General features: G+C 41.7%; 2 protein-coding genes across 4 annotated transcripts; one reads left to right on the top strand and one right to left on the bottom strand.

Annotated features, from left to right (window-relative positions):
- Window positions 1-2983: 2983 nt before the first annotated feature.
- fbln7 (fibulin 7) lies at window positions 2984-15576 on the bottom strand. Of its 2 annotated transcripts, none has more exons than XM_085369405.1 (8): window positions 15310-15576; window positions 12972-13134; window positions 9230-9406; window positions 7340-7465; window positions 7088-7225; window positions 6483-6620; window positions 5949-6087; window positions 2984-3441 (listed from the first exon to the last, which is right to left on the bottom strand). In XM_085369405.1, the coding sequence occupies exons 1-8, from the start codon at window positions 15487-15489 to the stop codon at window positions 3069-3071; spliced, it is 1434 nt and encodes a 477-aa protein (XP_085225531.1). In that variant the 5' UTR covers window positions 15490-15576; the 3' UTR covers window positions 2984-3068. The 2 variants fall into 2 exon arrangements, with proteins under 2 accessions (XP_085225531.1, XP_085225532.1); XM_085369406.1 differs by lacking the exon at window positions 15310-15576 and adding an exon at window positions 14304-14561.
- zc3h6 (zinc finger CCCH-type containing 6) lies at window positions 15431-23731 on the top strand. 2 transcript variants are annotated; one of them, XM_085369404.1, is made up of 12 exons: window positions 15431-15860; window positions 17687-17906; window positions 18046-18168; window positions 18253-18481; window positions 18594-18730; window positions 18823-18951; window positions 19077-19191; window positions 19287-19396; window positions 19477-19700; window positions 19789-20204; window positions 20316-20504; window positions 22236-23731. In XM_085369404.1, the coding sequence occupies exons 1-12, from the start codon at window positions 15775-15777 to the stop codon at window positions 23729-23731; spliced, it is 3474 nt and encodes a 1157-aa protein (XP_085225530.1). In that variant the 5' UTR covers window positions 15431-15774. The 2 variants fall into 2 exon arrangements, with proteins under 2 accessions (XP_085225530.1, XP_085225529.1); XM_085369403.1 differs by having other exon boundaries at window positions 18594-18736.
- The last annotated feature ends 1005 nt before the right edge of the window (window positions 23732-24736 follow it).

Here is a 24736-nt window from a genome sequence, read left to right as displayed (position 1 = left end):
TTTCAGCCGTCCTGGTGGAGATTTGCTTCTGTGCTTGGAATCATTGTGCTGTTGCACAACCTAGTTAGAGCTGCGTTTTAGCTGTCGGACAGAAAGGCTCGCGTTTGACTCCAGAATACTCTGGTATACAAGTGAGTTCATAGTCGAGTCAATGACTGCAAGGTGCCCTGGTCCTGTGGCTTAAAAAATCATCACTCCTTCCCCACAGTGCATAACAATTGGTATGAAATGTTTGTCCTGATAAGCTGTTTTTGATACGACTTTGCAAACCTTAAGTCTGTTGACATGTTCCATTTAGAAAGAAGAGACTTTCTCCTGTTAACTCTTGCAAAAATTCTATATTTTGTTCAGTCTTTTTCTAATTGTACTGTCATGAAATTAAAGATTTAGCATGCTAACTGAGGACTGTAGAATCTGAGATGTAGCTCAGGGCTTGGAGTTTCTTAAATGTCTCTGATCAGTGAACAGTCTGAACTTAGGGTAAATATCCTGGGATGACCTCTCCTGTGAAGATTGGCTGCTGTCTTGGCACAGCTGAGCGTGTTCTACTTGTGAGTGATGTTTCTCACTGTATAATGAAAGGCTTTGTTTGGAAATCGCCTTATAACCCTTCCGTGATTGATGGGCACCTACAATTGTTTGTTTAAGATCTAGGTGATGTCTTTCATCCTTGGCATCACGTTAACAAACGCCTGAATGCTCCAGACCTGCAAACTGCCAAAACTGACATTTTAATGGAGGTGCTCACACTTGCTGATGATCAGTTAATCGAGTCTAGTTGATTTCCAGCACCTGGTTCTTTCTTACCTTCTTAATTCATATTGGAACAGTAAGACTTTGTTTAGTTTTTCATACACTGATCTGTGTTCCAGTTTATTTTTTGTTAAATAAATAATGAAAGTGTAATATGTCATATTTTTCTGTAGTTCATCTGAGGTTGTTCATCTGAGAATGTACCTGCTAAGGACCAGTTTATTTTCATTATACCCTCATACGTAAAACCTTAGAATTGAAAGAGGGTATATTTTCTTTTTACCGTGATTGTAAGTTATAGATTTACTCCCCAAATGAAAGATGGTGCAGGTGACACAAGTGACATTTCAGCTAACCTGTTAAAAAAAAAAAGTAGAGCAAAACACCTTTATGGATTGATCCACTATTAACATTTAATGTTTAATGTCCATTAAGCCATCCATCATTTACAGAGATGACTGCTAGTAAAGTGGTCGTTGTGAGAATTAATTTTATTTATATAGTGCCAATTCACAGCAACAGTTGCTTCAAGGCACTTTGTATTGGAAGTTAAAGACCCTACAGTAATGCAGAGAAAACCCTAACAATCAGATGACCCAAGTGCTTTGGTGACAGTGAGAAGGAAAAACGTCCTTTTATCAGGAAGAAACCTGCAGCAGAACGAGGCTCAGGGAGTGTCTGCCATCTGCTGTGACTAGTTAAGGGTGATGGGAGGAAGAACCAAAGAGACTATATGAATGAACTCTCCATTCTGTCTGCCCCGGGGACCGTCCCCTTCTGTACATTTTTGATATTACTCTCCTGAAAATGGCTTGTAGCTCAGTGCTCTCCAGCTGTCTCTGGCAATATCCCTCTGCCGGAGAATGGATGAAACGTATAAACATCAAACAGCCTGAGCTCCACACTGAAACAAAGGCTGCAATGTAAGAGCTCCTGGTACATTACCAAAGGAAATTACGCCAGCTATTAAGGCGCATTGTCATTTTCAAAGCAGTGCGTATCATTCAGGCATGTGTTTTGAGTCTCACTATCCACTCTTGCATCGAAGCATGTAGCCTAGCTTTTTTTGGCCCCTTTTATTGCGATGTAAACCCCCTGGATGCAGACATAAGAGGAGGACAGGAGAAGTTAAGAGAACACATGTGGTAAGCATTAATCTTTTTTGTTTTGCTTTTCCTTTATCAAATAGACACACTGAGATGCATTTTGAAGATGTGACAGTTGCTGTTGCTTCTACTAAAGTCAAATAAAAACACTATGAGACTTCCTTTGTTTCTAAGACATGTTGGAAATACTTGTATGATGTGTACTGCCTGTGAACTTCTGCTCCAGGGGTTATGTTATTGAACACACATTCTTCTTCTCGAATCTTTCATCTCTTCATTCAGAAAGCGTTTTATAGCCATCCAAGCTTCATTTTTCAGCTATGTATGGGTTTGCCTTTCAGTGATTAAAACCCCCCACAATGGTTGTTGAATGAAAACAAACACATTTGCAAAGCCATTTAAAAGCACTCTGCTCAGGATCAAGCGAGGTAGTCCTAACAAATACTGAAAAGTTGGACTGATTTTATTGCAGTTATGCCGAGGCAATTAAAATTCCAGATAAACTATGTATTACATTGGCAAGGTTGACAAATCATCATTGTTTTGGAGTATAATGAGAATACCTCTGGGTAACATACAGATTATGAGAAACAGGGGAAACAGACCAGGTACAGCACTGCAGCTACTGCTTAAAAATCTCCCTTAGTATTACAAAAGGTAAACAAAGCAAGCTAGTAAAAAAAACCCAATATACAGTATATGATTGAAGATAAACATGTGGCATACTGTTTCCTATATTGTAAAAAAAACTCAAAAAAAAAACAGCAACAATTATCGCCAATAAATTAGAGCCACAGGAGCACTAATGTCAAAAAGGGATTTATCATCAGTTAAGCAAAGGCAGTGCATTAAATCTGCGGCCTGAGCTACACAAACATTAACTATAGTGGCCATACAGAAAGCAACAGCAATGACAGCTATGGATCCCTCATTCTGGATTCATTATGCTGTTATTTAGATCTTATAAATGTAAATGCACTGAGCCAAGTATTGTCAATCATAGGCATACTGATACTATCTAAAGATGCAGCTACATTATAATTCTCCATTAATTTTTGGATTTATAAAATAGAGATTAAAAATCAGCTTTGTCGCCTTCTCACTCTTTTGGTAATTTTGGCTGTGACTGCTAATTCAGACAAACTGATTTCTGAAATAGGTTGAAGTAAACTTCCTACAGTTTTCAGTCTCTTTATCTTCCTCCTTTGCTCAGAAATTGTAAGGTGAAACCAGAATGTGGACCTGGGCCACATGCTTGGCCTGAAAGGTGCGGTCGCTGTACTCGGACATGTCCACGTCAACGCTGATCTCCTGTGGCCCGCGCAGCTGCTGGACCAGTATCAGCTCACCAGTCTGTCTGTCTGAGCGCTGCATAACAAAGATACTGCGTGAGTTTCCGCCCACTATGCCGAAACGCAGGCTGTCCGGGCCGGCGCGGCCGGGGACGGCAGCGGTCGCCATGCGGAAAAGCGTGGCGGGAGTCTTCAGGTTGGAGGGCAGAGACAGGTAGTGAAAGGACACAGTCTTGGGGGCCAGGTGGCAGGAACGGCTGTCCATGGGGCAGGGGTTTCTCTCACACTGACTGCAGGAAGGAAATACAGTAAATATTAAGAATTACTGGGCAAAGTGCTTTGGAGAAGTGAAACACACACATACATATACTCATTTCAATGTTTTTCTCTAGACATTGGCTGCATGTTTACTCCATTTCAGTCCAGTCCTTGTACCTGACCAAGCATAAAAAGGCTCCTAACTCCCAACTAAGTGTTGTGTCTACACATAACAGGCAACTTAGCAAAGAGACCATTTTAAATCTTTAGCTGCCCTGTCACCCTAGCAGCCTGTCACAAACCATTTCTTTAGCTGCATCTCCAAATTATGCCAAAGATAACGCAGTCTGGCAGGCATAACATAGTATTTTTGCACCAACTAGGTGATTCCCAAAGAGCTGAAGTTTTGGCATATCTCAGCATGGTTCTTAAAGAGTTCTTAAAAAATCTGAGGAAAATGGACAAGAAGGGACAGAGCTTAAAAACCTAGATTTACAGTATATGAAAGCTGGTTCCTTAAGAAATAGGAAAAAATCCAACAAAGACCTGACACGAGATCTGAGAAATGTATCTGGACTTTCAGTTTATTGAGATTATTGTATTTTCCAACATTTTGTTATATTATCTAAAAATTTCCAGAAGCTGTCTTATCAGTTGTTGGAGCTATGAGTGTCTATTTCCGCTATTCATTGCGCTGTGGGACCTAGCAACAATAACGTGGATTTAATATGCACGCTAACATCTGCACTTACACTGAATTCAATCTTTCATGAACCTAAAATGTGGTGAACATGAGCACGTAGAAAGGAACTGGGTCACAGCTACGCTCTCACTCGAATCTTTTCTTTTCTCTCTTGTTACAAGTATTTTCCTCAAACATTTCTCCTTCAGGTTTGCTGGCACCAGAGCACTATTTCACCACACTGATGGTTCAGTAGAAGCAAACAGAGCTTTGTTTCATGCACTTAAATGAAGCAGCTTGCTGATGGCTGGCAAATAAAACATATTGACATCCTACGTGGCTCCAAAGAAATAGGGAAAAAAATGGTGCGGTTCTGCTGAGTGTGCATTTTCTATGTCACGAGGGAATTCATCACTCGCAAAAAGTAGTACGTGGGAAAACAAGTGCATTATTACAGCAGTAAATCCTTTCACCAGATTATTGAAACCAGAGACAAGAATAAAAGATGGATGTCTCCAGGTCTGAAAAGTGAAATCCAGTGTGTGGAAGTGCATTAAACGTGCTTCTTTTTAATGGCCACCAGGGCGATGACTCATTTGGTTGCAAAAGTAAGCATGGTTTCAAATTAAAAGAATATAATACTCTTTTCATTTATTAACTCAGTAACCCTTTTTCCTGATGGTCTCAATTACTATTTTCACATCTTATTTAACCCAGTCTTCTGGTTATTTGGGAAACTTTGGTCTCATTTAGAGTAAAATAAGTAAAATGTAATGGACACAACCCTTCCATATGAGTGTACAGTATCCTTCAGTACTCAGCCAGATCCACCCTTAGAATTTAAAGCCCTTAAGATCGGCTTTACTAAATGGGGCAAAATAGCATCTGACGCAATCCCCAAATAGCGCTCATAGGTGTGGTTAGTTTTAGGGCTGATCTACAAAAGTTGCCCTGTTCTCTAAACGTAGTCAGTATATTTCAATATTGAAAAATAGGTGCAAGAAATAAGACGCACTTTTTTGCGTTAAATATCGGCCCAATTAGGAGTAGATTATGCCTCACAAAAGTTAGAAAATCAGTTTGTGCCCCTGATTTAAATATTCTCCTTCCTATTTTTTGCACACTGAGTTCCTACCTCTTTACATGGAACCTTGTCACTGCGCTCTCTTTGTAATCTTTGTCGTTTTTTTATGCCAAAACCTAAGCATTAGTAAATCTGTCTCTAAAAGCCCATATTCCACAGACTGACATCACAGTGGCTATGTGCTTCTTCTCTGTACAGTCTATGGATAAAACTGAGTGAATGCATCCAGATGTTTCGCTCACTGGGACTACAGCAAGTACAGAAAGTCAAAGTTGGACCAGGAGGTTGGCTGGTAAACTGTGAACAGGCTTCGTATCCGTCTCACGGGCAGCCTTTAATTCATGTTCCCAAACTGTTTTTTAACTTGGCTGTTAGTGATGTGTCTGTGTTGCCAGACCTCAGCAGTTACCATAGAAATGTAATGTTATTTCTACCAATGGCAAACAGGTCCTGGACTGTATTAAACTCAGAGGCTGTAAGGCATTTCTCAAGTGTAGTTGTCAATAACAGACCTTTTTTTGTGTGTATTTTGACATCCTGTTGTGTATGCACGGCTACTGACACACCTAAACAAAGCTACACAAAAGTTTACTTTTGCTATTCTTCCTGTTCAAAAGCCCGTAGTGCTCAACAGTTGGGTCTGATTTAGTTCCCAAGGAGTCATTTAAAAGATGGCTGTTCTCGCTAAGACGTGACAGATGTTTTTTTTTTTTTAACTAGTCACTGAAAAAACAAAGAAGACTAGTGGTTCACATTAGGATGCATCTACTTACAAGGCAGATGTCTTGACGTAGCTGATGTCGCCGTGAGAGTGGGGACACTCTGGATTGACGCACTGAAAGCCTCCTCCCATGTTGATACAAGTTGTCCCTCGGCTACAGTTGTGCTGTTGGCTTAAACATTCATCCACATCTGGAGGCCAAAACAGCAAAGGCATGTAAGAATGAGAAGCAGGGAGAGAAGCTTGCCAGGCCGACACCCTGCTTCCTGGTTACCACGGTGTGAGCAGGGGGTGCTCTGCTATTGGGGTTTTTTGTTTTTTTAAAGTTTGACTACCAGAAATGTCCTAAATATCCCTTCTACTGGGAAGGGGTGAGGTCATTCATTCCTTTGGAAAGCACGGTTACCTTCAGGGGTAACAATAAAAGTAGCAACGCAGACAAACAATTCTACAGAAAAACTAAAATCTCTGCTGCTCCGTATCCTTCTAAATCACAGGTATTCCTATCTGAGCTACTTATCCAGTGAGATCTGCAGCCAGGGCCCTGTGAATAAGCCTTTGTCCTGCGTTCCCCCTTGTCACTCACCCTCACAGCTCCGCCCATCTAGAAGCAACTTGTAACCGCTGGGGCAAGCGCAGTGGTACGAGCCTGGGACATTTACACACTCGTGGACGCACAGTTTCCCTCCTTGGTCCAGCCGGTACACTTCACACTCATTTACATCTGTCAATAAACAGAAAATAAATGCATGTACACACTGACTTTAAAACATGCATCATATAACAAGGTCAAAGAAATGTGCCTGCAAAAGTAACTCAGATGGGAGGACCTATTTGGAACATAGGTAACAGTATATTTGATATGGCTCGATGAGGGTAACTAAGACCTAAAGAGATGCTAATCAGCTCGTGACCTCTCAAGAGGATTATTTTGTTTGTCACAGACTGGCTCTACAGATTACTCTCATTTGCAACTGTATTAATCACCAGAGGAGTGAAGGATTCAGGTACTTTGTGGTATTTTCATCAGTAAATTCCATATAACATCTCTTTATGCCCCACGGAGATATCGTAGAGCAGGTCAGCAGCTCAAGGGAACGGCTCTGCGGCTGACCTTACCTCCCTATGAGGTGGAGAAAAGGAGAATTTCCCAACAGGGATCAATTAAGGTAGCACATAATTACAGCTCACCCTGACAGATACTATTGTCAGAGGTGCCACTCATGTGAAAGCCCGCATCGCAGCTGCAGTGCTGGGCTTGGTTCACTTGGGCACAGCGAGGTCTCCGGCTGAACGCTGGATCATTCATGACACTCCACTCAGGGGGCGCTGTGATAGAAAAAAATAAATTATGAAATCGTAATGCCACCTAGGGTAAAGTCCCGAGTGACATGCTAATACAAACAAACCAAGGGACTCAGACATTCCTTCCATGGTACTGACCTGTCTGTGTTTGGTGCTGGCAGTGGGAGCCACTCCAGTTTTGGGGGCAAGTGCATTTGTACTGGTTGACCCCTTCCACACAGGTACCTCCATTCTGGCAGGGATTACTTGCACATTCGCTTACATCTGTGGATATAGGAGAGTATTAAATTAACTACAGTCAACGTGTTGAGAAATGTGCAACGTCTTCACTAGCCTCTGATCATTTTCATGGAGAGAATCCTTTACAAATATTTCCGTGGCTTCATTGAAACATGCCCAAACTGGTACTGCTGCGAATGCCTCTGATTGTGAGTAAGACTATATCAGTGTCAGAAATGGCCATTAATATGAAAATCAAGGGGTGTGATTGGAGCCTGTCCCAGTTGAACATGAGATCAGGTACTGTACACCCTGGACAGGAAATCATTCTCTTACAAGGCTTACATGGAGAAACATCAATTAAGATTGGCTAATTTTGAACCTAACATGCTTGTCTCTGCACAGAAGTTGGAGTACCCAGAGAGAAACCACAGGGAGCACATCCAAACTCTGGTGGATGAAACCCAGAGTAGGAGATGGTGCTAACCCCTGCACCACTGTGCATGCTGAGCTACAAGCTGAGGATGCTTCAAAAACGTCCCAGCAGTTTAAATGTAGTCTTGAACCTGTATGATGTCAAAACAAGTGGATGCGTTACTCTGACTCTGTGTGATGTCAATAAAGTAATAAATACTAAAGGATATTGTGCATATGTTTGACAGAGTTAGCAGGATGGCATTGATTGTGGCGTTGTGACAGCACCACAATTTGCTCTGTCTCTTTAAATTAGGACACAAGTGGAAGATTGGCATGCCGTGCCTTATGAAGTCTAGTTGGCTCCGAAAGTTTTACAGATGTACACATTTTGAAGCAGACTGTGCTCTTTGAACCTCAGCACTGAGGCCACAGTATACAGGATAACAACCAGTTCCTCTAATTTTTATTTGGCTTGCCCAGGAGCAACCACAGGACCGTAACATGAAAAGGCCCACTGCACCATGCTAGATATTTTTAAACTCTTCTTAACTTTAAAGACTTTCAAACTCTATCAAGATCAATTTTTTGGTATGAGTATTTTAGGCATCAAATACGCTGGACTGAAAAGCACGAACTGGGATAATACTGTGCAGAGTTGGGCACTCTTGTGTTGTTTTAACCATGAATGTCAATAAACGTACGCACATGTTCAAATGTGCCACTTGGAATTTCTGGAGGAGAGCCACCGGTGCAGGCTGAAAGGGCTATCAAGAGCATGCTTGGCATACTTCTGTGCAATCAGACCATAGTGTGAGTATAATGACTGGACTTAACCCGGTGCAGTGGGGCTACTGTTGAAGAACCGAGGAAACATGAGCGAGGGCTGGGGGTGTCAACTTACAGTAGCCACACCAGTGCTGTCTGGCAATGATGGGTAGAAGCCTGCGGGGAAATGGACCCACAGTGGAATGTAGTACAGGTGTTTTTCTGTGTTCAGAGACATTTAATGCCATTTTAACGAGCGCTTCATTCAGCGTGCCGAGGAGCTCCACACACTCTGAAGAATGGCTCTTTTCTTTGCCTGTTATCTATGTGTACGAGGAACTCCATTGTGCTTTTTTCTTTCTGAGCTGATGTCTTTTGCAGCCAGTCATTCATACAATGCTAAGACAGGGTCACCCTAAATAGATTTTTGTGGACATTTTTGCTCAACAGTGAATAACAAAGCAAATAAAACACAAACGGGAACTGATGTTTTTATATGGAAGAAAGATAAAACCATCCTTTAGCTGAACCGCGATGGCATTCTGCACCTGAAACTGGTCTAACTGGGAATTTGTGGGTAATAAATATCTTCTAATCTTAAAAGTCTATAGGGAAAGTGAAGCTCACCTTTACAGGTTACGTCAGCGCCGGTCCAGGTGCCATTTTCCCGGCAAACTCGCGTCGCAGAACCCACAAGGTGGTAGCCTGGGGAACAAGTGAAATGGACCTCGTGGCCAACAAAATACTTTGACCCGAACTTGGTTCCATGAGCAGGGGCTTCCAGGGAGGGGCAGGTGGTGGGTGCTGTGGGAGAAAGAAAAAGGGAACAAGAGGAAGGCTGGTCACATGTGGAATAAGCCTTCCAACATCCTCTGGCATTCTCTGCCTGAGGATATACACGTGTCTCTGGGCAGTGCAGAAACTTCATGGGAAAAGATTGTTCAATGCCTCATTTACAGTCATCGGGCAAAGGAACAGCCATTTTTATGAGTCAGAAGTGTACCAGCACTCAGATGTTATGCTATGTATCGTGCTCTGGAAGGTATGATGTATAATACCCTAATAGTATATAATTACATTACATAATCATAGGAATGGATTACATTTTTAACTTTCATGAGATTTATGTTCTTCTTAAAACTTGAGGAATTGTGGGAAAACTGTCTCCTTTTCTTTTTGTTCCTAAACTGAAAACATTTCAGTTTCTAAGTCACACTTGGTCAGACTGAGTTGTGTACAGATAATGATTGTATTATTACAACAGCTAGTCCCCCCCCCATTGTGCTGTTTTCTGATCAGTTTCTGTGTGATATAGCACATAGGCATCACTCAGTGATGATGTTAACTCGATCCAGAATTTGACATTTTTTGGTTTTATCTCAGTCTAAGCATTTAAAGTTGGTGTTGTGATATTTCTTCCTTCCTTTTTTATTTTGCTGAACCTTTACTGCTGTAAATGCAAAACAGCTTCTTTCTGTCCTGCCAAGTATTCTTCACAGAGCTATGAACTGCGCTGGTCCATCACTAGCAAATTGGTGTCAGTGTCTGTTGCCAAATAACACAATTCCACAAATCCACTTCCCCTGTCAAGTACCCAGTGCTGTAACTGAGATGGCCTTGAAGTGCTAGAAGAAAAGTATAATTCCATAATACAAGAAAGTATGTCTGGCTCTCCACTGTCACTCACTCAAGAGGAAAAATCAAGTTAAAGAAAACAAACTTTCTAAAATGTTTGAAATTTGATACTCTGGAATTTTCTCCTGACTTTAACATAAAAGTGCGCTGCTGAATTATAAACAAAACAAAAAACATAACAACAGCAGTCATATCATGCATGCATATGAAACTTTATACAGCATGACATGCAAATGAAAGGACTTTAGTGGCATTATGGGATAAATGCTGCCCTACTTATAGTAACCAACCACATACCGTACTCTGTGTTTAAGTGGCTGGTGGGGCATTTGGACATCTTTCCTGTGGTTTAAACAGTCATTTATCAGGTATGTTAACTTTGAAGCATAATAGATGTGTAATAGTTGGTAAAAAAAAAAAAGAAAAAAAAAAAGAAAAAAAAAAGAAAGAAATGCAAGTTTTATTAAATCTGTTTTGAGTCTGATTTTAATCAATTTCTAAGTACATAATTTTAATATCTGGCTCCTGATTTTAGTCAGTGTTGAGACTGGTAATTTGTTTACTGAACACAAATGTATATGTCTCAGATTTGGTTCAGTCTACTTCATTTACAAGCAATTCTTCAACAAGAGATATGAACACTTGCAATCCATGTAAAGATGGCACTGCCTGCAGCATGTCCAGAGGAGGCCGTCAGGTGAAAAAGGAAGGTTTCACAGGACTGTGAAGCCCTATGGAATACTATGTACACCATTACTGCTACCATGGGAATTAAGAGGGTATTTGATCAGCCTATCAGATGTACTGATTAACCATGTGTGACCACCTATATAAAAGCAGAAGTTTTGGCAGCTTGCTGGTTTGGACCATTCAGCTATGTGTTAATACAATTCCACAATCTTACCAAGATTGAACATGCCAACAAACCCTTAGGTCAGACTGTGTAAATCAAATCAAATCAAATCACTTTTTATTGTCACATCACATGTGCAGGCACACTGGCACAGCACATGCGAGTGAAATTCTTGTGTGCGAGCCCCACAAGCAACAGAGATGTGCAAACACAACAACACAAACGAGCAAAATACAAGAATGGCCAACCTGAAACTAATAAATATATGTACAATATATAATAGTGTATGCATTTCTGGATGTGTATACTAAATATTTTCCTACGTGTGTGTGTGTGTGTGTGTGTGTGTGTGTGTGTGTGTGTGTGTGTGTGTGTGTGTGTGTGTGTGTATACACATTTTTACAAATTAAATAGTAAAAAAAATAAATAAAATAATAATAATAATAATAATAATAAAATATATAAAATATACAGAGTTGAATATGTGCAAAACAAGTGGCATTTATATACAGTGTGGAGTGCATAATGTTGAAGTTCCAGTAGTGAAGGTGAGGTGTCTATGACGTGTTCAGCAGTCTGATGGCCTGATGGAAAAAGCTGTCTCTCAGTCTGCTGGTACGGGACCGGATGCTGCAGAACCTCCTTCCTGATGGAAGCAGTCTGAACAGTTTATGGCTGGGGTGACTGGAGTCCTTGATGATCCTCCCCGCTTTCCTCAGGCACCGCTTCCTGTAGATGTCTTGGAGGGAGGGAAGCTCACCTCCAATTATCCGTTCAGAGCACCGCACTACTCGCTGAGAGAAACTGCAGAAAACCCAAGTGCTACAACTCATAAATTGGTTAGGATGTTTAGGAACAACCCACCAAGGCCCTGCCATGAACTGAAAACAACTGGAAGACCAGCATCAGTGTCCTCAGCGAAGCCAGTTTACACTGCTGCGGAATGAGACGTGCCAACCAACAAAGAAACCCCTGCTCCACAATTGACACATTCAAACTCAAGTGAAATTTGTAGCTGCCCACATGGACAAAACAAATGCCTTCTGGAGAAACGCTTTATGGTCCAACGAGAGAAAGATAGAACTATTTGGCCACAATGACAATAAGTGTGTTTGAAGGAGTAAAGTTGAGGCTTTCAAAACTGAGAACACTGTAACAACTGTCAAGCATGGTGGTGGTAGTATCATGCTTTGGGCCTGTTTTGGTGCTAGTGGCACTGGTACATGTTAACGGAGAAGGAGGAATACCTCCAAATTCTTCAACTTTACCTCAAATTAACAGCTACCCAGTAGAAACTTGGACAGAATTTGGTATTCCCAAACCCATGATCTTAAACACATCAAAACTGGGTTTGAAATGGATAGCAGGCTAACAGTAAGCCTCTGCAATGTCCTTTTCAAGTTCTGACCTCAACCTTATTGAAAATTTGTGGACTGTGTTTAAAAATCAGGTCCATGCCAGGATACCAACCAATTTAAATTAGCTGTACCACTTCTGCCAAGAAGAGTGGTCAAATATCCAGCCAGAATAACTCCAGAAGCTTACTGCTGGTCAAAAGCATTTGGTTGTGGTGCAATTCACTAAGGGACAGTTAAAAAAAATATTAATAGGTATGTATTTATACATATTTTTTATTTATATTTAATTTTTGTCTATGATAGAACAAAAAAACCCCACATTTGTAATAATGAATATTCGTTGGTTAAATTCCACTTAACTACTCCAATAAGAGGTCCCTGCATTGCCATGTCCAGCTGAATCGCTTGACTTTAGCTGAGCCATTGTTAACGTTATGATTTATAGTGCTTTTTTCTTCTATGTCTAAATGTTATGATGATGATTCTGCTAATTCTGATAGCACTGTTCCTGTTTATCACTCACCAGACGACTGGTCTGCTTGAGGTAACTTGGAGACAGAGTTCTGAAGCGCTGCCAGTTTTGACTTCATGATCCTCAGCCCCTCGTTAAACCGCATCTCCTGGCCTTTCAGAAACTTCTCCATCTGACGAAGCACCCCAACCACCTGGTGCTTATCCATGCATGTCTGTTAATAACGAATGAAGACTGTGAGCAGAATAAAGACTCCTGGAAAAATCCAATGACTTGCCAGCAAAAACTGAGTGCAGGATGAAAGGTTACTTCAGTTTAATGGTTATAAAACGTAATACCTGAGTGATGAATAAACATTATTGTGCAGCTGTGGAGAATGAAGTAATTTAGATTAAACCCATGTTATTGGTGGACAAACAGTTATTATAGTCACAAAGCATTTTCACGGATACTAAAATATGTTATGCAACACTATGAAAACATTTATTTGAGATATTTTTACTATACCTGATGATAAGCGCCAAACTGTTTTTTATTTCACCCAAAACTATTGCTTTCTACTAGAATATATTCACTTATACCTCACAGCACTCTCCCTCACCCCTTTTCACTCTTATAACACAACTCTAGAGAAAGACACAGCTGGGCTAAAGCTGTGTGGCAGATGTCAGTGGGACCTAAGTCCAAAATGCTGTTCCTCTGTATATTTTGCATGGCGGTAGGAAGGCACATGCTCATTGGATAATCCCGAATGGGCAGACTCAAAATAGCATGGGTGCCACAGGCTGTTACTTTGGAGGGAACACTTGTCAAGCCATTACAAAGTTCCCCACAGAAAGTGCCGCTAATCCTTTTAGGAGGGTTTATTAATCACATGCTTACATTGGAACACCTCTGGGCAGCATACCTTAAATTCCTGCACTGGAATTCACAGGGCTTCGTGCAATAACAACAAAGTTCAATACATTGAAATGCATGGTGTACAGAGCTCGGACCTGTGCAGCATTAAGACTGGCCCCTGCTCTGTTATGTGCCTCAGGCAGAAAACAGGGGAAATGCCACCAGCTGACAAGACATGAGAAGATTCAATTGATTTTTTCCCAATTAAAAAACACGACGTAGATTTAATATTACACTAAAATACACGGTGGTCGAAAACCTTCCAACCGCACAAACTAATAAGGAAAAAAAAGAAAACAACAACAACATTTTTGTGTCATTGTATGGATAGTTAAATTTGATTCTAATCATTTTGTTTCTGAAAGATGTATGAAGATTTTTACAGCATTCAATGAGATTTTGCGATGGGATTATTGACCCAGTTTTCTCAGGCATAAAACTCTCAGCAAACTTCTGGACGCGCGTAAAGTAAATTGTTCCTACCTGAACGGTGCCATGACCACTGTGGATGGCTGTCAAACACAGCAAAAGCAAACACCTGCATCGGAAAGACAGTGCCATCGCAGAAACTGCAGCCAAGTTAACAGGCTACCGTTTCCTATTGCTGTTCTCAGATATTTAACAGGCTTCCTTTTAGGCTATTGGATGCCCCCAGAATAGTGGAGAAGTTCCGTCTACTCGTTTGAAGAGTGTGGAAGATGTTCATCAGGTGCCTGAGACAGAGATGCGCCCGCGTCTCTATATCTGGGGTCTTGGAAAGTTTCGCCTCTGAGCTCTGCACGCCACCTAGGCTTCCTGCAGCAGGAATCCCTCCCACCGAGACACAGCCAAACACTTTTCTTTCTTTACCTCTCTCATCCCATCATACAACATTATCTGTGCATTTGGCAAATTGCACGATCATAGTTAGACTTTTATATTTAGTTATAGCCTCGTAAAGATTATTTTTCCTACAACCTAACAATGAATAGCCTTTTCAGAATAATAATTCCATTAACAGCATATTTCTAATGGGTTTGTCAAATATCTGCATTATTAGGTTAATATGTTTACTTAACGTGCGACTTTTCCAGTCTTCTGTGAGTTTGCTGGCGATAATAACCGGACGCTCAGTATGTTTACTGGCTCGCATCTCTACGAGCAAACTCTTTAGTCTTTACGGGTCGATTTGTAGAGTTAAAGCGACATCTGCTGGTCGATGACGGGACTGCACACGCGCGTGAAGTCCCACTACGCGAGCCCGTTCGCGTAAAAAAAAAAAAAATTAAACGACACAAGAAATGCGTTTGTGCTTATAAATCGACAGATATTTATGTTCAGGTGTTTTAATTTTGTTAAGCAGCGTAAGGTATGATGGTTATAAGTGCATAACACACGCGACAACAGTGAAAACAAAGGGAAAAGCGAAGTGCGATATGCATTTCATTGTTGCAGATGTTGAAAGTGACCGACACTGCGTTCAACCAATAAGAACGGCAGCTCTGCTTACCCGTGCTGGCTTTGACCAATTGCCGGGCAGAGTTTGCTGTGTCCATGTTAGATAGATCCCGACAGAAGTATAAAAACACAGAGAATACATAATCGAGGAATGTGCTGCAGAACTCAGAAGCCATTTTGAGATGATGTCCCTGTTGAGAAAGCCTATGAAGATGCTGAAATCAACGAACATGGTTACATTTCTGTCTGTTTCTCCCTCCGTCTCCTCTATTTCACCATGGCAGCTGTCAACCGACGGGACATTAGCAAAGCGGGGTATCAAGCTGCGCTCACAGAGTTAAAACGTCATTGATATGAAAGAGGAGAGTGTCTGTTTACTGTCTCTGTCGAGACATGTAACACCGTGAGTCTTTTCCAGTCTGAAATCTTCCAGCATCTCTCACAAACCAACGTCTCCTTGAGTGACTGAATTAATTCACTCTTGTACCGGGGAAAAGGGAGGCAGATCCGTTCTCCAATGGCTTCTGTGAGCCTTGTTTCCAGTCCCCCAGCCCCTGTTCTTGACAAAAACATGACAGACTCTGAGCTTGCAGGGGATGAAAGGTCGAGTAATATTCTTGTGCAATTATTAATACGCTCATCTGTGCGTTTCAATTTCAGTGCTGTGGGTCTACATGCTTGTGTTACTGTTTTCTCTTTTAACCACGAATTGCGGGATATAGAGACATTTCACTTCTTTCCCCCCCTCTCTTAACATATTTTTTGCATGCCTCTTTGGTGCAGTTGAATGGCGCTGTTCACACAGCCTCGATTACACATCACCGTGTCGATGAGACTCATTCATGATCATTTCCATGCAACATAGAGACCTCATCATTCTGTTGTTGTAGCTCAGGGATTCATGGCTTCATTGTTGCCATCTGCAGGAGACTATGCAAATGACTATGATGTAAATGCCACGCCCATCCTCATACTGTACTCCCCCTACTGGGCAACTACCGGTATTGCTGAAGCAGGGTTCACGCAGAGTTGAGATGATGTGCTTCTGCAGGATGTAGGCCATACCTGTGTCCTTGTGATTTGCTTTGCATTATGTTCAAAAACAAGACAAACAATTTGGTTTTCTGTTAAAAATCTTTGATCAAGTAATTTCACAGATTTTTTTCACTGTAGAAAACCAAGTGAACCAGTTGCTCATGTGTTAGGTTGGAAAAAAACTTGATGGCTCAACTTCTAGCCTGGACTTTGAGCATCTGTTACAGTTTTTAATTCTTAAAATGGGCAGAAACATAATTTCCAGTGTGGGCTTCGGGTATGATTGAAGCACCTAGTGTTGTTTATCACTGGAAAATGCACTTTAATGTAAATATTTAACATTTACATAGTTGTATTAGGTCCTTATAAACTGCCTTCTAACACTGATGCTACTATTTTTCATCATTTGCTTTTGGTCCTCAGTTAGATGTGCTGTACAGGCAGTTACAACAATAGAAAAAGGTGATTTGAAATAAAATATTTAGCCTGGCAGATGTTTTTCATTGAGGATGATGGTGACCTGTAAAGATTGTCCCCCACCTTTTGCTCTGCGACAGCTGAGACAGGATCCAACAGCCCTGTGGCCCTAAGCTGGATAAACCGTTAAGAAAATGGGTGGTTAGATGGATGTTTCTTGTTAAACCTGAGGCCTGTTCTGCTTCAATTAACTCAAAAGCCAACTTTACATACACAATGTTAGCTTTGGATTAATTCAGACTGAGGAAGAGGCAGCTAGTATCTGTAAAAACTGACCTAGATTGCTTTATTGGATCTGTTTCATAATGTTTTTGTTCCACCCTCCCACCAGCACTGTATTTCTAAATCACCTGGAATTATTTACAATGAAAAGATTGCCAACTCTGAAACATTTGCCAGGATTTTGTTTCATATTAAAAATTGATTAGAATATTTAGTCTGTATTAGTATGTTTAATTTTAGTTGTAAATATGTGAATTACAGCAGATAAACATCAAATTTTTACATTTGGATGAGGTTGTATAAACTACTTTAGTGGTGCAACTAAATGTACTGTATTTACAAAAAGCCACATGTGTATGAAGTATAGCCTGGTCACGCTGAGTTATGAGTAATGCTCTGCAAACTAATAAGTGATCCTCTGATTGTAATGATAATCATCTGTTCCAACATAACATTTAATGCCTGATTTTTACATCAGGTGCCCTACATAACAAGACCTGCAGGGGAGTTGTGGCTCCTCCTGGGATCAAACCTGAGATCTTTTGGAAATTTGTAACAGAAAAAACAGCCGATTATTCCAAATCATTACTTTTTTGGTTTAACTATAGCTACAATTGATGTATTATTTGTAAACATTTAAAGTCTGTCCAAAATAGTGTCAATAGTGAGTATTTATATTGCTTTTATCTTTCCAGAGAGGATGGTGAACTGGAAGATGGAGAAATAGATGATGAAGGGATTGGAATTGAAGAGGACAACAAGGAGGCCGCGGAGGTGAATGAAGAGAAGGAGAAGGAAAAGGAGAAGGAGAAGATTAGAGAGAAAGAGGAAAAGGCTCACAGACACTCCAGGAAAAGATACAGAAAGACCCGAGAGAAGAGGAGGTCTAAAAGAAGGAGACGTGACAGACCGAAAGTAAGATGCTACTGTACAGCTTGTTGTTGCATTAAAATATCTCCTCCTGCTCTTGCAATTAGAGCATAAATGTGAACTAACCCATTTAAAATTAATGTTATGTTTCATTTTTCTTTATTTCTGTTTACCCTCACCTCAGCATCACTCCCCCTCAAGCAGCTCCAGCTCCGACAGCTACGACTCTGACTACGATCGACCGGAAAGGTCCAAAGGCAGAAAGGGCCTGGGATCTAATCGCGAGTCTGATGGCCAGTCCTCTCAGGTGAGTTCAGAACAGCTCGCAGTGTTTATATTCATGCAAACATTATTGTCTGACATAATTCACTCCCTCTGCTTTGACCACAAGCATTCAAAGGGAGGCAACTCACACAGGTCCCCACCGTACAAGAGCAGCGATTTCGACAAATACAGCGACTACAGCGACGACAAGTACGACTACGATGACGAGGAGGATGATTATGAAGACGACATGTCCGAGTATCAGCAGTCAAAAGATTCGTCGAGTCAGGGAAGGGGGCGGCACGCTAAAGACCAGATGAACAGAGGAAACATGAGGGGGATGAAGCAACAACAGTGTACGAATGCTTTTTAAATTATAAACACAACAATGTCATAGGCAGAGATGTATCGCAAACATCTTTAAGGGTGAAGAGAGTTTACTCATTTTTGTTAAAATGTAATTTCCAGACGGGCAGAGGGGAAGAGGCAGAGGGAGTGGACCGGGGAGAGGACGTGGGATGCTGAACAAGAACAAGAAGCTGAAGGGTAAACCCTGGGGAGGACGCGGACGAGGTCGAGGGGGAGAACAGGGGATGGAAGACATGGCGCAGGTATGTGAGCTGAATATTTCACTGTACTCTGCCATCGCTGGTTTAAATTGCACTGTGAATTAGCTGTTGCTAATTTTGTGTCACAGGAAGGAAAAAATTTGTCCGGTTTCCAGAAGAAGCGGCCAATAATGAGCAAGGAGTTTATCAATCAGCACACCGTTGAACATAACGGGAGGTACATCTGCAAGTATTTCCTGGAGGGTCGGTGCATCAAGGTACGGCAGCGTTAATGCCCTTTAATTTTTTTTTTATAACGTAAACCTGCTTTTAGTAAGGTAAATACTGTCCTAACTAACTTAAAAGATTAAAGAAAAAAACATTTTGTGATGTCTTCATACAGGGCGAGCAGTGCAAATTTGAACACGAGCTTGTTGTACCAGATAAGAAAAAGGAGCTTTGTAAGTTTTATCTTCAAGGATACTGCAGTAAAGGAGATAACTGCATTTACATGCACAATATCCTTCACTAATAGTTCTTAATTATATTCGTGTAATTGGATTGCATAAACTGCACCCTTTAATTATTTCTGTTCCTTAACCTGTGATTGCACATGAATACCCGTGCAAGTTCTTTCATACCGGAGCCAAATGCTATCAAGGAGACAACTGCAAATTCTCCCATGAAGCTTTGACTGACGTGACCAAGGAGCTGCTCGATAAGGTAAAACGAAATATAGTTGAAGCTCATCCTTAGTTCTGTCAGCGGTTATCTTATTTCTTCTTTCCCGTGTCTTTATTCAGATAATTAATACTGAAGAGGAGAATGCCAGGGAGGATGAGTTGGAGCTGGAGGATCTGAGAAAACAGGGTATTTCCCCACTTCCAAAGCCTCCTCCTGGGGTTGGGCTGCTGCCCACTCCTGGTCAGAGCAGTCCTACAGATAGCCAAGCAGGGAAGAAGATCCCCTCTCTTTTTGAAATCAAGGTTCAACCAACTGTAGACTTGGCACAAAAAATCGGTCTGAGGTAACTGGAGTAATCTGTAATCAAAACCAGGTCAGACTTTAAAATTTTTTTGATTTTCTCCTAAGCCTGAGTGCACTCTGTTTTTCAGTGGATCCAACTACCCTCAGAATCAAGGAGAATGCACAGGTGAGTTTACTGGAGGTTCAGAGGACACACAGAGCGGCAGCATGGTGCCTTCAGGCTCTTCTGCTCCTCCTGTTCCTCCCCCCGGATCACCCGTTCCCGTGGGTCACACCGCTGCACCACCGATGCCACAAAGCCCACCAGGGCAGCACCTGCCGCATGGATTTCCAATGCAGCCGCCGATCCCATCCAGTCAGCCGCCACCCTTCCATGGAAACCGACCTAATATCAACCCGCAGATGAATATACAGAGGCCTCCATTTCCCCCTATACCAGATCTAGAGATAGCACCAAATCTCTTCCCCTTTCCATCTGCGGGTCAGAACCCAGTAGACTTCCTTAGCAGCTTCCTCCGAAACCAGACCATTGGTCAACAAGGAGGTGAGTCATATAAGCATATAATTAATAAGCTGTTCTTATAGGTTAACTGCCTTTTACTTGTTACTGACTTTGCAAAACTTTGTGTCTTTGTTTTTTTTTTCAATTTGGTAGACCCTAGTCTGGCTTTCATACAGAACCTCCAGCAACAGATTGGTGCAGAGTCACAGTTGCAGTCTTTACCACCAGCAGTACAGAAAGCCATCCTTTTACACCTGACACAGCAGCAGCAACAACAAGAGTCAAATCCACAAGGGAGTGAAGCACAGAGAGCAGATGGCCAGGATGAAAATGCAAGCAGAGGCAAGTGTCCATGGACAGCTTTATTGAGTTAATTAAGATTAAATGAAACCCAGGGAGCAAGATTGGAACAAAGTGACCTACACAACTCAGAATTATCTAAATAAGTGCTTATACACAGATAACACCAAAAAGACTCTCCTTTAAACTTTCTACCTCTACTGGTAGAAGCTAAAAAACAACATCCAGTTTTGGAGGACACTCCCTTTCTCATTGATAGGACGAGTGAACTCAATAAGGATGGTCTTTCTCCTGCAATATCTGTATTTGGTCCAAAATATCCCAATTTTCCTGCCCATAGCTTTCTTCAAAAAGCTGGATGCAATTATTATGCCGTTTATATGGAACTACAAAACACATAGAATAAAAAAGAACATCTTTGCAAACACGGATCCCTTGGAGGAGTTGCACTACCTAACTTTATGCATTATTACTGGGCATCAAATTTAAGAATAATTTCCCTCTTACTGGATGATACAGCGTTACTCCCCCATGGTCTGCAGATGGAGCGGGAGGACTGCCTTCCTTACTATGTTGGTGGAATATTACTTTCTCCTACTCCCTTGACAAGTGCATACTATAATTATAACCCAGTGATCCATACCATTTTGCGAATTTGGAAACAAATAATTAAGCACTTTAAACTGAAACCATTATCAATGAGTATGTCTGTTACAGCTAACCCCTCTTTCCTTCCATCATGTGCAGACGGTGCTTTCAACGTGTGGCATGAACTGGGAATTCGTAAATTAAAAGACTTGTATTCAAACGATACCTTCATGTCATTTCAACAATTAGGTAAAAGATAGATTTGGACTACCGCGCAGCCATTTTTTTAGAGATCTTCAACTACGAAATTATATCCGCACACATTTGCCGCAGTTTGAAAGCATGCCGTCTGACACCTTGGATAGATGCCTTAGTGATAGCTGGGGTTCGAACAGAGAATCTGATTATTCTATAACTCACTACAGGAGATGAGTGTACCTTCAACTCATTCAATTAAAGAGGAGTGGGAAAAGGAATTTGGGATGTCCCTATCGGAAGATTTTTGGCAGGAAGTCTTACGCAACATAAATACGCTTTTTATTAATTCCCGTCGTTCCTTAATTCAGTATAAAATTGTACACAGGTTACATTACTCAAGGTAAAGACTTCACAAAATTTATCCAGACTGCTCTCCCCTCTGAAAAAAATGTATGACACATTAGTAGTTTTGCACTTTGTCCAAGGCTTCAGGGTTTTTGGTGTGACATTTTTACTTATCTATCTAATATTCTTAAAAACAAGATTGATCCAAATCCAACAGTAATTATCTTTGGGATCTCCAAAGAAACACAAAGCTTACAACATGCTCAAAAAAGGTTTATGTCATATGCGCTGATCATCGCAAAGAAACTGATCCTGCAGCTTTGGAAAGGCCTGTGTTAAAGATGTGGCTTGCAGAGCTTACAAATACACTTCACCTTGAAAAAATAAGATATACCATGAATGGCAATGTGAAAGATTTTGAACTAATTTGGCGTCCTTTACTTGCATATCTTGGGAAAATATAAGTTTTTGGCAGTCGGGGGGTCTTTTTGTTTTGTCTTGTTTTGTTTAGAGAAAAAGGGGGCACAAGTTCTATTAACTTGTAACAACTGTGATACTTGCTTCTAATAAAAGATATTTGAAACAGAAAAAAAAGACTCTCCTTTAAATCTGATTTATTTGTTTATTCATGTTTTTTTGCAGATGAAACTACAAACTGGTACTCGAGCGATGATGAGGATGGGAGCTGTGTTTCCTCCATTCTTAAATCTCTGAAGAGACAGAATGAGATGCAGCAGTCTCAGCCCAAGACCGCCCCGGTGGCTCCAGCACTGGGTGACCCCCGCCTCGTTAAGGAAAGGGCTCCACCCAGTGACCCACGTGTCAAGGCTGACCCTAGACAGCGACCCCCAGATATGAAAAAGGAGCCAGATGGCGCTTCGGATCCGCGGCTTTCCAGAGACCCCAGGAAAATGAGACCAGTGGAACCGAGCTCATATCGGCAGCAGAGCCATCCTGTTCATCAAAAGCCTCTTACAGGAGAGGAGGATGACGAAGGAGAGAGGGAACTCAGGGACAGGGCTGTTCTCATTCCTTTAGATGCCAGCCCAGGTGTGGTCCTGAGAGACCCTCGATGCCAGTTAAAGCAGTTTAGTCATATTCGTGTTGACATTCTGCTCCAGCGGCCTGCCTTTGCTCAGACAGTTGTGTGGACCCCTGAGGATCTCATCCCCTCCTTAGTGCCCAAACAGGAACACTCCATCAACCTGCCTCTTCCACCTCTAATTGCTGATGCTCAGATGAACCGAACAAGCCTGCCCGACCACCCCCCAGTCTCCAGCCCTCCGCTATCTGATCCCAGACTTGCAGCTGCACGTTTGAAGGAACGTATGAGCCGACTGCCCACTGGTTCTCTAGAGTCACGATCTTCTACAGAGAGACCTGTAGACCCACGCCAGCAAAAGTCTTTGGACCCCAGACTCAAACGTACAGCCAGTCTGGACTCCAAGCTGCTGGGTCCGAAAGAGCAGTCCTCTGGGGCAGGACTTTTGGACCCCAGGTTACAGAAGGCCAGTGCCAGTCCCTCTCCTCACGCTGCCCGAGCCAAGCCAGAGCCAGAGAAGCTTCCACCTTATGCTCCTCGACTGGCGTCCTCTGGTGGAGGGTTGGAGAGTCCCACTACGATCCTGGGAGGCATCAGCCTGTATGATCCTCGTTCCCAAACCGAGCAAGTTCAGAAGGAGCAGTTTGAGCCTCCTAAAAAGGCGGGGATTCTTAAACAGGCTGCTAAGAAAGACAGCACTCCAGCACCGTCTCTATCACCAACCCAACGAAGCGGCTCGTTCGAAGAGGCTAAAAGCACAGATGCTGCAGATCACACTCCAGCTTCCACTTCTCCCACTGTGCCTCCTGCCTCGCCTGTCAAACCCCCTGCTGTACATAATCTCCCCATCCAGGCTCTGGCTGGGCTAATCCGACCCCAGTACACTGACCCGAGGCAAGCTAAACAGGGAGGACAGGGCTCTACAGGAGCACAGGAAGAGGCAGAGGACAAGAAGGAGCAGGAAGAGGAGGCAGCTCCAGAGAAAGAACCGAAACAAGAAGATCCAGAGGAGGAGGAAGAGGAGGAGGCAGATGACAGGACACTTAAAGATGTGTTCAAGACTTTTGACCCCACCGCTTCCCCTTTCTGTCAGTAAACACTCAACTGTTGATTGCAACAGATATGTTTGTTGATGACACATTAATCTTTATTTAGCTTTACATAAATCTATTTATTTCTTTATATGATGCTGTAGAAAACCAAACACTACGCCACACATTTATCAGTAAGGAGATGATGCTGGATACAGACACAGAGTATAGTTCCCTGTAACTATGTCATATTAAAGCTCAGAGGCGTGTTTTGAATGTGTGTATGGTAAGGTTTCTATTGTGTCATTTTTACACACGTTCTAAACAATCAGAGGAAATAAAAAGATGTGAAAGTTTTACTAAAGCCTGACCCAGGTGTTGTTAAGTCAGCTTGGGGCTCGTTCCATTGAACGACCTGATAGTCACTTTCCACGCAGAGAGATTATACAAAGTAATCAAAAACACAATAATTTCCTGGGGGGGGGATTTTTGTATTTACATATTTATTCACGGACACTTTCATATATTGAGATCTACTGTATATGTTGATGCCTGTCTTTATGATAAGGGATTTTTTTTAAACCATTTACATTTGTCATTTTTCAGTTGCTTATGCGTTCGGGTCAGATAATCAAAATTGAATATTTTCAATGTGAGTTTTCGATTACATTAGTCTAATTTTCCCTTTTCACACTTTTGAAACTCTACACCTAAGCTAGCTTGCAGAAGTCTTTGCACTAAAATAGACAACTTCCGTCTTTAGTGACTACATTGTTTTTTGGTTCAGGCGGTCTGAATCTTTTGAGGATGTTTTAACCTTTTCTAACAAACATCGCTGCTCCTCACATCTCTCGAAGAAGCTTGTAAGTAGCAGGGAAAATGTTACGTGTTTTCCAACACGCTGTCAGTCAGCATAAGAAATCGATAAAGTTTTCCAGTGTATTATACAGAAAAGTAGTACTATCTTAATAACACTGCAGTTGTATGTATATATGTTACAAATGTGACCTTGATGACTATTTTTACTGTTGAATTTTGTCGAATATGAACCTAAAAGAGGCTATAAATAT

This window comes from Diplotaxodon limnothrissa, linkage group LG13 (assembly GCF_057381915.1).
Source record: "Diplotaxodon limnothrissa isolate DT_005_m linkage group LG13, D_limnothrissa_male_GT1.1, whole genome shotgun sequence".
In the NCBI taxonomy this organism is placed as follows: Eukaryota; Metazoa; Chordata; class Actinopteri; order Cichliformes; family Cichlidae; genus Diplotaxodon; species Diplotaxodon limnothrissa.
The sequence above is the reverse complement of the archived record's forward strand: the minus strand, read 5'-3'. Positions and strand labels throughout refer to the sequence as shown.